The sequence below is a fragment of the Neopelma chrysocephalum genome, unplaced genomic scaffold, assembly GCF_003984885.1.
Source record: "Neopelma chrysocephalum unplaced genomic scaffold, ASM398488v2 Primary Assembly neopelma1_97, whole genome shotgun sequence".
Classification (NCBI taxonomy): domain Eukaryota; kingdom Metazoa; phylum Chordata; class Aves; order Passeriformes; family Pipridae; genus Neopelma; species Neopelma chrysocephalum.
The window spans coordinates 2,111,154-2,126,119 of NW_020897760.1; the positions used below are offsets into that span (position 1 = coordinate 2,111,154).

General features: G+C 51.3%; 1 protein-coding gene across 1 annotated transcript; it reads left to right on the top strand.

Annotated features, from left to right (window-relative positions):
* Positions 1-2,763: 2,763 nt before the first annotated feature.
* On the top strand, positions 2,764-14,769 carry IL23R (interleukin 23 receptor). The gene is made up of 14 exons (XM_027694192.1): positions 2,764-2,821; positions 3,759-4,052; positions 4,166-4,289; positions 5,089-5,273; positions 5,453-5,598; positions 6,272-6,431; positions 7,040-7,122; positions 7,384-7,600; positions 9,265-9,462; positions 9,856-9,939; positions 11,766-11,816; positions 12,408-12,504; positions 12,941-13,031; positions 13,698-14,769. Exons 1-14 carry the CDS (start codon positions 2,764-2,766, stop codon positions 14,301-14,303), a joined length of 2,394 nt encoding a protein of 797 aa, XP_027549993.1. The 3' UTR covers positions 14,304-14,769.
* Positions 14,770-14,966: the final 197 nt, after the last annotated feature.

The window sequence follows — 14,966 nt, forward strand, 5'->3', positions numbered from 1 at the left end:
AGCCCCGGCCCCAGCTGTGTGTCCCCACACACCCAGAACATGCCAAAATGAAAATTCCCACTGAAACCCTCCCAATCCTGCTCTGGACTATACATTACCATAGCCATGCAGACACGTTATATACATTACCATAACCACACGTTATAGTTTCATCACCCAGTGAGGTTTTACTCCCACTGTGCTGCCAGTAGGCTCATGCTCTCACTTCCACTAAAAAGTCCCTATGGATCAGACAAAACCTAGAGCAGCTGGCACTTGCTGGCAGAGGAAGGCTCTGCCTTGCCCCGGGAGAGATAAATTCTGTTCCCCAACATTTCCCTCTTCGAGGCAGAGCTAGGAGCTGTGCGGTATTTCCTGTGGTTGCAGCCTCTAATGAGGTTAACACTGTTTTTGAGGTTTAACTCTTCAACCGACATGAGAAAGGAAGCCACAGGCTCTGCAGAGTCAGGGTTTGGGAGCAGCAGGGAGCCAGTGGGATGGAGGGCACTGGAGCATCCCTGGAGCCTTGGACCTCTCAACCCTGGGAGTCTGCAGCTTGGAGCATCCTTGGATGAGCTGGGGGCCAGCACAAGCAGAGGGGGTGACACTCACTGCTGGTGAAAACGACCTCACTCATTAAGGACTCCTCATTCCATGCTTCTGGGATTAGCAGGAAAATGTTCTTTCCCTGATGCAGCTCAGCCCAGCACACTCTGCTGTGCTCCCATCACCTTGTACACAGTGACACAACCATAAAAATCCATTTGGGATGGATTTAACTTTGCTGGGGTGTCTCCAAATTCTGTAAGAACTTTCAGAAGACACTCCTTCCCCCGAGGCTGCTCCTTTAAGGGATGCTGGGTTTTCCCATGGACTGACTCAGACTGGAAACTCTCCATTTTTGGTGCTGTTATCTGGGTCAGCCCCACTGCTCACCTCGCTCACACTCACCGATGCTTCTTGCTGCGCTCGGCAGCTCCGGCCGCAGCAGGAGGAGGATCGCAGCAGGATCCTGAGGACAGCCAAGGTAAGAACCCTCTACTCTTCCCAGCTTCCAGACCCCTACATTTAAATGCAAAATATGCCAGCTCATTTTCCTCACCTGCTGCTCCCATGTGTTATCCCCTCCTGGCACAGCTGCCGGTGAAGATTCCACCTGGTTTGGGCTTGAACAACAGGACAGCTTTTTCCTTCTTTTTTTACTTCCCATTTCTTTAGCACTAATGCACAAGGAGACTTTAACAGAGACAAGATCAAAGCCCAGCATCTGGCAGCAAGGGAAACAGTCTTGTTCCTTTGGCTTTGGAGTTTTCAAACGCCTATAAATTGGGATAAAAATATGAATGTGAGTGATTCCCAGGGGAGGCAGACCCTGCAGTCCCTTGTAAAGCTGCCAGTGGGCAAGTTTAGTGTGTTTTCAGCTCTTTTCATAGAATATGAGTTGTATTTTTTCATTTGCTCTGACTTGCACAAGGTTCATCTGCTTCTCTTAGTAGGTCAGGTAATAGGGAGGCACTTAAAATTTGACTCACTAGTGATGAGTATTTGGACATCCCTTAAACCAAACAAGGTCAGCTCACACGGCAGGAGAAATACCGAAGTACTTGCTGCTGCTGGTGGCCTGGTTTGGGTTGAAAAACAGCATTTTGAAGCTTTCACTGTGGACTCTGCTGTCCCTCCAGGGAAAACTTGCCATTCCTGATGTCAGGTATTGCATGGGTTTATTTGAAAAGAAAATGAGGGAGTTGTGGGGCTTTTCTGGGTGTTCAACCCTGGGTAGGGGAATGGGGTGTCAGGTCTGGTCAGGGTCTGCTCCCAGGAGGATATTTTTCATGAAAAAGAGCAATTTTCCCACAGGGAGCTGCATTTCCTTGCACTTCAGTCTGTGCCTTGGTTGTTTCAAAGCTGACCCATCCCCACATCCCAAGTCCCACAGGGCTGGTGAGATTAGGCTTCCCGTCTGGAGAGGGTTTGTCCTGGTGGGATGCATCCAAAGAAGCTAGGGAGGAAGTCAAAGGGAACAGGGAAAAATTTAGGCAAGACTGTGGGATGCAGACACAAGAGTGGCTCCTTGGGGAGAGGTGGGAAGCCCTAGCCTGAGGTTTTGGGGCTGTCTCGGGGGATTCACTGCTTGCAAGAGCCATTGTTCAGCTTGGGCAGGACCTGTGGAAAAGATCTTATGGAAACAGAAGTTTTGTCCCACAAAATCATGTCTGAGCATCCCAAGGGATGGAGACTGTAGGGTGAGCCCTGGTGTGTGGTCACCATTAAAGAGCTTTTTCTTATGTTTAGCTGGAATTTTCTGATTTCCAGTGTGAGCCCATTGCCTCCTGTCCTTTTCCTGGGCAGTGCTGGGAGGAGTTTGGCTCCCTCATCTTTACTTCCCTGTCTATACCCAAGGATTTAAGTCTCTTTGAGTCTCTCCTCTCCAGCAGCTCTCCCAATCCTTCCACATATCCCAGGTGCTCCCGACCCTCAGGCATTTTTGCTGGACTCACTCTAATCTGTCCATGTCTCTCCTGTCCTCAGGGGAGCCCAGCCCTGATCCCAGCATTCCAGATGTGCCTCCTCAGTGTTGAGCAGAGGGGCACCATCCCCTTGACCCACCGTTTCTTTCAAAGAAGGTTTTCAGGCTGGATTTCTCTGCTGTAAATCCACGTTTTCCTGCTCCCATCACCTCCTGGTGCTCCCACCTGTGCTGGAGCTGGTTTCCAGGAGGATTCCCTCCATCCCCTTTCCTTCCACAGACTATGCAATGCCTGGGCAGTGGCTGCAGCCCAGGCCATGGCAGGGTCCGGCAATGCTTTGGTGCTCCATATCCTGTTCTGCTGCGTGTGCCAAGGTAAGTGGCCACCACATGGCTCAGCACGGCCACCATGGCCTTGCTGACCACCAGAGCATACACTGTGGTCCTACAGGGGATTTAGGGTGGGAATAGGACAGTTATAGAGCTACAGCTGTGGATTTTGGGGGGAGCACTTCACTAGCATTGCAAGGGGGTCCCATGCCCTGTGGCACCCTCCCACTGACATCCTTGGAGCAGGATCATGTCCAGCCTCGTTGCAGTGGCTGTGCTAAGCAGTGGGATGTGCCTCCACAGGCACAGCGGAGCACAGCCTTGCCCTTTCCAGGAAGGCCAGATGGAGTCTGATAGTGGCCGTGAGCCAGGGCTGCCTGGGCTAGTGCAGAGCTCCATCTGATAGCGCAGGGCAGCGCACGCCTCCGCCGCCCTAATCAGGGGATCAGAGTTCTCGAGACTGTGGGTTATTTCCCTGCACTCATTTAAACATTAGAGCAAAACCTAAAATTGTCTGTTTCTGATCTGCTGGGATGAGTCACTGGGTGCCGGGGCACTGCTGCAGGCAGGGGTTGGTTTCATCACAGATTCATAGACTGGTTTGAGTTGGGAGGGACCTTAAAACTCATCTTGTTTCACCCCTGTCATGGACAGGGACACCTTCCACTATCCCAGGTTGCTCCAAGCCCCATCCAACCTGGCCTTGGACACTTCCAGGGATGGGGCAGCCACAGCTTCTCTGGGCAACGTGTGCCAGGGCCTCACCACCCTCACAGCCATGAATTCCTTCCCAGTATCACTCATGACCCCTACTTTCTCCCTATCCCATGAGGTTCAAGGTGGCTGGGGGTGCTGGCATCCCCTTGCTGCAGGGTCCAGCCTGGATGCTGCTGCATCCCCTGTGGAGCGGTGCAGCCTACAGGCATCCCCTCCTGTGGGACACCCACCCAGAGCCACCCTGACCCCATGGGTGTTGGCACAGGTGCTGCAAACATCAAGTGCTCAGGGCACGTCTGGGTCGACCCCGCGCCAGTAGTGCAGATGGGCTCTAACATCTCCATCAACTGCCTCTCCACCCTCGGCTGCCCCTCAGCCAAGTTCATCATCCTCCTCAACTACAACCGCACTGAGGGTCCCCTGCACCCCATCAACAGCAGCTCCGTCCAGCTCCGGCTGCGCGATTTCCGGCTGCCCTTCGGGACCATCGTCTGCTTTGCCCGCTGCCCCAACAGCGGGAGGGACCAGCTGGTGTGCGGCACTGAGGTCCGGGCCGGCTGTGAGTACCTTGGAGGGGGGGCTTGAGAGCTTTTGCTGAGCACTGAGGAGTTGGGGCGTGCAGTACATGGGTTTGGGGGATGTCCATACATTCACCTGTCCTTGCCCCTGCAGACCCTCCAGATCCCCCCAGCAACCTGAGCTGTGTCATTGCCGAGGGCTCGGAACACCTGGAGTGCAGGTGGGATGCAGGGAGGCCGCCCCACCTGCTCACCCACCACACCCTCCACCTGCGCAGGTGAGGCCCCCAGGAAGCAGGGGGGCTGCAGGGCTGGGAGGGAGCGCGGGACCAGCACGTGGCAGCCAAAGAGTCGGGTGACAGCAGGGCTGCTGTCAGCGGGTGTCATGCCCTAGTTACACTTCCTACAGCTCACGTTTGCTCATCTCCTGCTCGAAAACCACACGTTCCACCACCAGTTGAGTTCTGCACGAGGAACCTCCCGCACTCAGTGCTGTTACTGACCTGGCACACATTCCATCGTGCCGCGGCACGTGGAAGCGGCACGTTGTTTTCAGGTGCTTGGACTCTCTCTGAGCTAAAGAGAGGGTGAACCTAATGCTGCCCAAAACCCAAAACTGAAACTCCAACCTGAAGCTGAAGCAGAGGTGCTGGCTGCTACATGGTGTGCCACAGCCCATCCTGCCCGTCCCAGGATGCTCCCTGCCACTGAAGTCCCCATGGCACCAACCTGGTAGGCTTTCAGTTACTCTAACTCAATTATTGAAGACATTAAATTCCATCATACTTGGCTTTATGAAGAGAAGGGATAAACCTCCTGTCTAAATTTGCTTGGGATCAAACTGAACCATGCAGCCAGAAAGGAAAGTTCCCTTCCTGTCGTGAAAATGCAAATTCCCAGCAAAAATGTCAGGAACTGAACGGAATAACTTTCCAGTTTGCTTCTTTAGGAGTGACAAACTCCGGGTTTGGGGATGACCATGCCCTGGTCACAAGCTGCAACACCTCGGGAGTGTCACCATCCCAGTGGGCGTGTGGTGCTGGTATGGGCACTGACATGCTGCCTTCTGCTTCCCAGGGTGGTGGCAGAAGATGAGGAGGATGCTGAGGAGGAAGAAGAAGAGGAGAAGGTGTTCCCTGCAGACTCACAAGTGCCCCTGAGCGCGCTGTGCAACAGGAGCCACTATTCGGTGTGGGTGCAGGCCAGGAATGCACTGGGCACTGCCCACTCGGCCCCACGGCTCCTCAGCCTGCAGGACATTGGTATGTCTGCCCACCCATCCATCTATCCACCTATCCATGAGCAGCACAGAGTACTGGGGCTGTGCATGGCCACACCCACTGCCCTGCCCTGAGGTGTCACTTTAGGGACCCTCCTGAGCTGCGCAGCGATGTGCACGAGGGCAGCCCCCCACCCCACCTGTTTCTGGCTCTCCCCACAGTAATCCCCACTCTGCCCCTGGTCACTGGTGCTGAGACAACAGAGACATCCTCTCCCACCACCATGATCCACTGGAGCAGTCAGACACAGCTGGAGAACGTGCACTGCGAAGAGCGACACCAAGCCAAGGGCACTCCAGCATGGCACGTGAGACCCCCAGGACTCCCCAAACCTCCCCCAAGTGCAGCATCAGGCCCTATTAGGAGAGGTGCAAGTCCTGGTCCTGCTGGAAACCCTCTTAAAAATGGGAGCATTTGGGGTCATTCAAAACCTCCCCCTTTGCTGTGGTGCCAGTGGGGAAGGTGCACCCCAGCCACAGGCAGCCCCCGCTTTCAGGGTGCAGGAGAGCTGGTGCCATCTGAGAGAACAGACGGCCATCTGGGCAGGGTTATCTCAGCTTTATAAGCAAAAGGGCAAAATTCAAAATGTTTCCAAACATTATCTGCTCTGCAAGGACAAGACACAAAATCCTCTGGGATGCTCAGTGCAGACCCACAGACACAACTACACTGGGGCAGCTCCACCTGAGCCCCTTTGGAAATATCCTTGGGTGCTGGCAGGGGCTGAGCTGGATCCTGGTCCCCACAGGAGCCCCCAAAATCCCTGTGGTGTCAGAAGCCCAGCAGAGAAGTGGGATGGGGGTTTTCTCTATGGCTCCACAGCTTGCCCAGTGCGTTTGTAGAGGGGACAGTGTGGACTCTGCCCATCCCCACCCATGCAGACAAGGAAGGCAGTGACCACCACTGTGTCTGGGGGCTGTTGGTGGCAGTGGGGGCCCAGCTGGGTCCCACTTCCCCCCAGGACCCTGCTTCCCTTGCAGGTGGAGGTGTGGGACAGCGCAGCACAGGATGGGCCTCGCTGGCAGCACAACCTGCAGAGTGACACCCAGTACCTGTTCCAGGTCAGGTGCAGGCTCAGCATCCCCAACAGCCCCTGGAGTGCCTGGAGCCCTCCCTTTCTCTACACCACCCCCGAGGCAGGTAGGCTCAGCTTCAGAGACACTCCTGTACTTGGCATTTCCAGAGTGCCCAGGGCAATGGTGGAGTCCCTATCCCTGCCTTTTAAATCCCAGAGATTTAAAAGCCATGTGGATTTGGCGCTTGGGGACATGGGTTAATTGTGACCTTGGCAGTGCTGGGGGAGTGGCTGGACTTGGTCATTTAGAGGGCTTTTACAACCTAAACAATTCCATGATTCCACAATCATTGGTAGCCTCTTGCCCTGGATAGAAAAATCACATCAGCCATGGTGTCACACCAGCCACAAATATCTGTCATGTCGTGCCAGCTTCCCCCTTTTCATCCTGGCTGCTAACACCAGGATGAGGTTGGAAAGGCCCGGCTCAGTCATCCCGGCCGGCAGCAGGACGAGATGCCCGCGGAGCGTTGCCCTCACATCCCGGCTGTAGTGAGGAAGCCGGGGACGTGCTCGCCTCAAAAAGCAGCGCCCGCTGCTGTTTCCTCTCACAGCGGCAGAGACCCGGCCAGGCAGGGCTTCCTGCTAGGGCTGGGGGGGGGGGCAGGGGGGGGGCGTCGGTGGGTGTCCCCCGGTGTCTCAACCCCCATCCCACGCTCCCTCCGTCCCGCAGCCCCCGCCGCGGCTCCCGATGTCTGGCGGCGCCTGGGCCCGGCGTTCCCCAACGGCAGCCACGAGGTGACGGTCTTGATCAAGGTAAAGTGGGTTTTGGCAGCCTCTGTGAAATTTTGGCGTGCTCTGCTCCTCCCCGAGCAAAGAAGGGAACGCCCTCCCTAAGAAGCCCTTCGACCAAAGGGATGGGCGGGGAAATGACACCCCAACGTGAAGTAAAATCTCTCCATCTTTATAAAATCCACGTGTGTGTCACCCAGCCAAGGGCACATCTGTGGGATGTGTCTCAGTGTCACATCCCACACCCGTACCCACGGGACTGTCAGTCTGTCTTGCCGTTCACAGCCGCTGCCCCCCCGGGATGCCCGCGGGAGGATCCTGGGCTATGCCGTGGCTGCCGAGACCCCCGGGGGAACGCTGGTCCTCTGCAACACCTCCAGCACGGAGTGCGTTATCACGGTGCAACCGGGAGCCCACACCCTCCTCGTCACTGCTCACAACTCCAAGGGGGCTTCCAGCCCGGCCAGCATCACCCTTGGCCAGGGTGCCAGCAGCCAGGAAGGTAGGATGTCACTTGCAGGTGTAAGGATGTCACAGGCCACTTGCAGGTGTAACAGAGACTGGCTTTTATCAGGGTTGCAGGAGAAAAATACTGAACTGTGCAAGGGAAAATCTCGGCAGACATTTTCCCTCAGCAGCCCACTCTGCTGAAGGAACACAACATCCCCCAGACAATTCCAGCATTCCCTGGAGATGCTACACAGGTGCATATAGAACCATGGAATCCTGGAATGGTTTGAGTTGGAAGGAACCTTAAAGCTCATCCAGTCCCACCCCCTGCCATGGGCAGGGACTCCTTCCACTATTCCAGGTTGCTCCAAGCCCTGTCCAGCCTGGCCTTGGACACTTCCAGGGATGAGGCAGCCACAGCTTCTCTGAGTAACCTGTGCCAGGGCCTCACCACCCTCACAGCCAAGAATTCCTTCCCACTATCCCATCTAAGCCTGGCCTCTTGCAGTGGAAAGCCATTCCCCCTTGTCCTGTCACTCTGTGTCCCTGTCCCAAGTCCCTCTCCAGTTATCTTGGAGCCCCTTTAGGCACTGGAATATCAGCCCTTCACCACCTAAGGCTGCAGCAATAAGCTTAAAAATAATTTGCCCTGCCCACCTTGGCTGGCAGAGCAAAGGGTGCAAAGCTGTTCCTTTGCTCCCTGCCCCCCAAAATAGCTCCTGCAGCCTCTGCCACGGAGTCATCCCCTGCTGTGAGCTGGGTCCTTGCAAACAGAAAAGGAAAAAGTCCTTTCTGAGCCACAGGCTGTGGTTTTCCCCACAACCATGTTTTCCTATTTCTGAAAAACGTCTCTTTCAATGAGCAATGGAAAGGGAAAGTCCCATTCAAACTGAGGACAAATACATGACTAAAAAGAAACTAAAGAGAATTGAAGTGGAAAAAAACTCTCTAAGCTCGCAGTTATCCGAATCATGTGCATTTCTTGTAAGAAATGACAGGTAAAGCATTTCAGGGACATGACAAAGCCAACAATGTGTTTTTGTGACACATGTACATAAACACAGAGGAGGGAACGGAGCTGGGGAAGGATCTGGAGCTCCAGAAGCAGCTGAGGGAGCTGGAGGGGCTCACCCTGGAGAAAAGGAGGCTCAGGGGGGACCTTTGGCTCTCTGCAACTCCCTGACAGGAGGGTGGAGCCAGGTGGGGGTCAGGTTCTGCTCCCAGGGAACAAGGGACAGGACAAGGGGAAACAGCCTCAAGTTGTGCCAGGGAATGCTCAGGTTGGATATCGGGAAAATTCCTTCCTGAAAAGAGTTGTCCAGCCCTGACACAGCTGCTCAGGGCAGTGGTGGAGTCCCCATCCCTGAAGGGATTCAAAAGTGGATGTAACACCTAGGGAAATGGGTTAGTGGTGGCCTTGGCAGTGCTGGGGGAATGGTTGAACTCAATCTTTAAGGTCTTTTCCAATCTAAATTGTTCTATGAAATATAGAACAACATATATAAATATATATAAAAATCTATCTTCATATATTTTGTGTGTTTATAGATATTTATATATAAACCTCCATATTCTATAATTTCTTGTTCCCTCTTCAGTTTTAAAACACTTCCAGGAAAGACACATTTTGCCTGGGCTTAGCTGACCCTTCCCAGTCTCCTACTCTCCAAAGATGAGTCTGTTGGGTGACACTCCCCTTGCCATCTCCCTCCACAGAATTCCCAGCACCAGTGGCTCTGGAGGTCAAGCCTGAGAACCAGAGCAGGGTCTTGGTTCACTGGCAGCCCCCCCAGCACAGCAAGAGCCCCCCACTCTGGTTCATAGTGGAGTGGGTTTCCACCTCCCAGTATCATCAGGAGGAGCACTATTTTTGGAAGAAAGTCCCATCCCAGGAAACACACACATACATCCAAGGTAAGATATTCCAGAAGTCCTTTTGCTACTTGGTGCAGTTCATCAGGACATTATAAATCCAAAATAGATTATAAAGGTAGTTTCATTTGAAGCTGAGCCCCCACCCACTTGTTTTTGGGGAGTGGGATAAGGAGCCCTTAGGGAACAAGGAGAAGTGAAGAAACGGGAGATGTGAGGACAGTCAGTGGGATTTGGTTCCCCAGGTGAAGGCCACAGGGAAAGAATGAAGTGACAGGTGAACCACACTAGACCTGTGGAGGCCTGTGCAAGCACAAGAGATGCTCCATCTCCACAAGAGGTGATCCACCACTCAGCAACATGCCCTTGAACAAGCCTAGAGCCTTCACAGGAGGTTACAAACACATATTAAAGGCAAATCTTGTTTTTTCTCAGAAGAGGCAGCAGCAGGGTTTCACGTCAATGTGTCGGTGTACGCGGTCTACACCGGCGGAGTCAGCAAACCAAGCTCTGGCAAAGGTAAGCCTGGGGGGTGGAGCTGCTACTGCTTCTTCCCACAATCTGACAGTTTGGTAGGATTACTTAGTCTTAAACACAAGATGCAAACCCCTCCCATTGACCCAAGGAAAGCAGAGCTCTAGATGGAATCCTCTTGACTACAGGATATGAAAATAGAGGTTTTTGTCAATGTGTCTCTATTAAAGCCTTCTCTAAGCGGTCTTTGCTCCTGTGCAAAGATCTAATGCATTCAAGAACCATGTCTAACTTTACAAGATACACCAATGGACTTGTTCCCCCTTTAGAAAGAATAAATTTGCTGCTTTACACATTTCACAAGTGGTTCAGATAAACCAAAACATAGAAAACAGCTTCTACAGAGACCAACTGGCCAAACCACAGCTCACCCCTCCTTACCTGGAGCAGGAACCATGGAACGCTTGGGGTTGGAAGGGATCTTTTAAGCTCATGTAATCCAATCCCTCTGCAATGAGCAGGGACATCTTCAACTCCACCAGCAAGCTTCAGCTCTGGAAATTGTTTTAGGTAAGAGCATGAGCCAACTTGCAGAGGAACATCATCATCTCCAGCATTGTGGCCTGGCTTTGGTTGTCCTCAAGAGCTGGGCAGGTCCCTGAAGACCAGGGAGGGATGACATCAAGTCATTAATTCAGACCAGAAATTTGACCTCTAGAGCCCCTCTAGCAGAGCCTAAGTGGAGACTGAGGGCCCAGACTGAGCTTAAGTAGAGCCCCTGGGCAGGGGTGTGGGTGGAGGTCCCAGGTGAGGCTGGTCAGGGTCATTAAGACCTGTCAATGCTCTTGGTGCTGTGACAGAGCTGGATGTACCTGCAGGAAACACTTGAGGATGTTGTTCACCGTCCTGGGCTGTGATGCCATTTTAGATGGGTTATCTGAAGCTGCTCAGATACTTTCCCTATGACAAACCAGCTCCCTGTTTCTGTTTGACACCTCTCATGGCTTAGAGAAGGGCAGTTATTCAATTTTTTTGCCAAGAAATGGAAACAAATATTCCTGACCAGTTCATCTCAGGCTATTCACAGTCATTAGCTTTGTCCTCACGGACACACTTTGGCTCTGAGCAGGACCCCTTTTCTGTAGCAGCAATGGCACCACCTGTCTGTTAAGGAGGAGAGACCCCAAGGGAATTGCTGAACTTGGCCTGGAAGGAAGCTTGCTGCTTATTGGAGCAGAAATACCCTTCTTGCCATGGCAGGCTCATTAGCTGCAGATCTTCCCTCACCACACAGCCCATCACACAAACAAATTATTAGAAAATTCATTCCCATGGGGTTCAGGCACTTTGGGAAATCACAGAGTCCTGGAATAGAAGGGACCTTAAAGATCATCTTGTCCCACCCCCTGCCATGAGCAGGGACACCTTCCACTATCCCAGGTTGCTCCAATCCCTGTCTAATCTGGCCTTAAACACTTCCAGGGATAGGGCAGCCACAGCTTTTCTGGGAAACCTGTTGAATAACCTGTAGGTGCTCATGAAAAAGGATGTACAGTTCCCCAGGCAGAATAAATTCTTGTTTCAGGTGCTGAGGGGTGCAATGTGTGTGGAAGATGTTTTGTAGTTGTTGATACATGTTAAATCAACGTCTCATTCAATTGGATCTCTGAGAAACAGGACATTGTCCATTGTCTAGCCAGAGCTGGAGTTATTAATTGCTTCAGGGATTATTACTTCAGCTTATTTTTTCTCATTACACCATTATTTATGTTTCTAAATCATATTAACAAAATAAAAGCCAGTCATAGCTTCTGTGTCACCCACAGTCCTCTAAGTGAAATTATGGACATTTTTTCCATTCTCTGTTTCAGTCCCTGCAGAGGAGCCGCTCCTGGACAGCATCTACAGTGAGAACCCCCACGGTAAGAAGGCCTTGGGTAGCTCAGACTTATTAAGCCAGGCTTTTTCCTTGGCCAGAAGTGGAAGGTTTAACCCAAGAAGCACCTGCAGCATCTGGAGATGCTCACATGAGTGAGCTCGTGTACGTTTGGAGAGATCAGAGCCAAAAGAAGGACCTTTCCATTCGGTGGGGACATGACCCACCTGGAGGGAAGGTTGCAGTGCTCTCACATAATGCAAGCCTGGAGTTTTGCTTTCTTATGAGACTTATAATGTGCACTAAAATTAGGAGGTGAGAAAACAAGGAAAACATAATATCAACATATACCACACAGCAAAAGACTGTTTCCATCTTGCAGTTTGAACCAGGGGCTCATTTAAGCATTTCCCACCCATTTTTCTAGTGTTGGTGATGCTCTGGTTTGCACACCTTCTGGTAGAGGTCACATTATGATCTGTTGCAACACTTAAACCAAAAGCAAAACTGACATAAGCTGAAGAATTCACTTCAGCATTTCTGGATGGGAAGGTAACGCTGTGTAGGAAATGGTTACTGGCTGAATCACTTGACTGAATCCCCAGGCATGACCTCTTCCCTCTCCATCCTTTTTCAGATGATGACATCAGAGTTTTCCTGGGACTGGGCATCAGCATGGTCGTATTATCAGTTGGTTTTGCAATTCTGATGTTTAAAAAATCAGTCAGAAAAAGGTATTACTTTCTCCTCCACATATTTTTTCCTTATTTCTAACTCATACCTTTTTTTAGTATGTATTTTTAGTGTGTAGAAGAAATTTCTTCTAGGATATTTTAAAATCAACTCCAGAAGCCAGTCTTTTCAATGCAGCCTTTTCACTGAGGGCAGCATCACCCATTCACCAGGTTGTTGTATGAAAAGACATTTGTGTGCTCTACAGTAAGGCAGAGACCAACAAAAAAATATAAAACATAGAATCATAGAATTGGTAAAATCATAGAAAGGGGAAACCCACCCATATGGGGTGAACCTGCAGCTTCCAAGCCACCCTCAAAGTCTGGATGCACTTTGTGTTCCCTCCTGCCAGGACAGTTTCATGCTGCATGAGAAATAACTGATTGATAAAATGGTCTGATATCTTGGGGTTTATTTTTTTTCTTTTTGCTAAAGTATTAAAGTCACCACTGTGCAGCTTCTGCCAAAATGGCTGGTTGAAGAGTTTCCCCACATGGAAAACAGCAACGTGGTAAAGTCCCTCCAGGTAAGTGCAGCAGTATCTCCTTTTGCTTCACCTCAGATTAAAGCTTAGAATCACAGAATCACAGGATTGTTTAGGTTGCAAAATCCCTCTGAGTTGAGGGATCGAGTCCAACCATCCCGCAGCACTGCCAAGGCTACCACTGACCCATGTCCCCAAGTGCCACATCCACATGACTTTTAAATCCCTCCAGGGATGGGGACTCCCCCACTGCCCTGGGCAAGTGTCCCAGGGCTGGACAGCCCATTCCGAGAAGGAATTTTCACTAATATCCAACTTAGTACTCTCTTGACAGAACTTGAGGCCATTTCCTCTTGTCCTGTCACTTGTCACTTGGGAGAAGGCAACTTGCTCTGTTGCTGTGAAAAACATGGATGGGAAGAGGATTAAGCTCTAAGGGACTGGAAACTGCTCAGGAATCATTTCCCAAGCATTTGCAAGGTGTATGACAGCCCAGATTAGCTGAAGTCTTTGAACCTTGCCTCAATGTAGTCTGTATTTAGTGGCCACAGCTGTCTCAAGCTGGAAAGGACCTTAAAGCTCATCCTGTTCCATCCCCTGTCATGGGCAGGGATCCTTCCACTGGAGCAGGTTGCTCCAAGTTCTAATGACAGCTCTCCCATTAATAAAATTTTTCAGTTTGTTACTACAGTCCTCATTTTTTTCCAGAACAAGAGTGATTTAACGAGTGACAGTTTCCAGGATCCACTCCTGGACACCAGCGACCCCACAGTTACGGAAGTCGAGGAGGTGCCAGCGCACGAGGAGTGTGAGAGTGTGGCCACCCCAAGGAAGCCCAGCAGAGAGGTCCCTGAGGATGGGGAGCACCCGGGGGCCATGGCTCCTGCCAGCACCACAATCCTGGAGCAGATCAGTGACTACAAACCCCAGATATCCAATGGGAACACACTGGGATACATCGCTGCCAACATTTACCAGATGCAGCCCCCCACAGTCCTCCCAGAACCGGAGATGAGCATCTTTGGAGACTACACAAGCCCTGTTCCACACCTGTGGGATGGGGAGGGAGGAGCACCCCAAGTCTGTCTGCTGGAGAAGATCAACCTCATCCTAAACAACAGTCAGAGTGGGCAAAGCCAGATGTTTGTCCCAGCCCAGGGGGGACAGGTGTCCCTCCCAGAGAACCAGTGGGGACAGAGGCTGCCCAGCCATGACCAAGAGCAAATGCTGGTCCCCAAGGAGCTACTCTCCTGCCTCAGATCCATGAACAGGGAGTCAGTGGATATAAAGCCCTACTTTCCACAAAGCTTTTGAGGGTTATTTTGAGAGGAATTGTAATTGTGGTTAAAACCCCATAAGTGGTGACCAAGGTAGGTATCAGATATTTGAGATCACCAACAGCAGAGCTGGAGCAAAACTCCCAGTCAGAAATTTGCCCTCTTGCTCATTACCAGTTCTTGTGGCTGCCTGGAAAACTTGGGCCAGTAAATCACAATTTTAAACTTATCTCGTATTGACACAAGCAAAAAAACTGTGAAACCTGGATTCCTGTAGGAACTGAAATGCCAAGCAGGTGATTCTTGCAAGATGCAATGTGTTTTAGTTATTATTCAACATCATTCTCTTGTTAAATATTTGGAGCATTTCGTCCTTGGAGATGATTGCGGTTACAAGTGATAAAAAAAAATCCCTCAGACATACTGCCAGAGGTGTATAAAATATTTTGGGATTACTCCTGATGAAGAGACACTGCACCAAGGAGGATTTATGTATCATACATGAGTGCCAACAACTCTTTTCTGTTTGACAGAATAACCCAATTTCCTTTTCCTCCCATTCCATAATAAAAACCCAATCAGGTAAGAACAAGCCTTCATTGCCTGCCAGGCTGATTTAAAATCCCTCTGAATCGGTCCCTGGCCTAATCCTTCACTTTGGGTGAGGGATTTATCACCTCAGAGCACTTTTGTCAGTGCC

Excerpts from the sequence above, each read along its gene's own strand:
- IL23R (XM_027694192.1), top strand. The coding sequence starts at position 2,764 with ATGGCAGGGTCCGGCAATGCTTTGGTGCTCCATATCCTGTTCTGCTGC. Across the intron at positions 7,123-7,383 it reads AGGTGACGGTCTTGATCAAG|CCGCTGCCCCCCCGGGATGC; the intron begins GTAAAGTGGGTT and ends TGCCGTTCACAG. Across the intron at positions 7,601-9,264 it reads GGGTGCCAGCAGCCAGGAAG|AATTCCCAGCACCAGTGGCT; the intron begins GTAGGATGTCAC and ends CTCCCTCCACAG.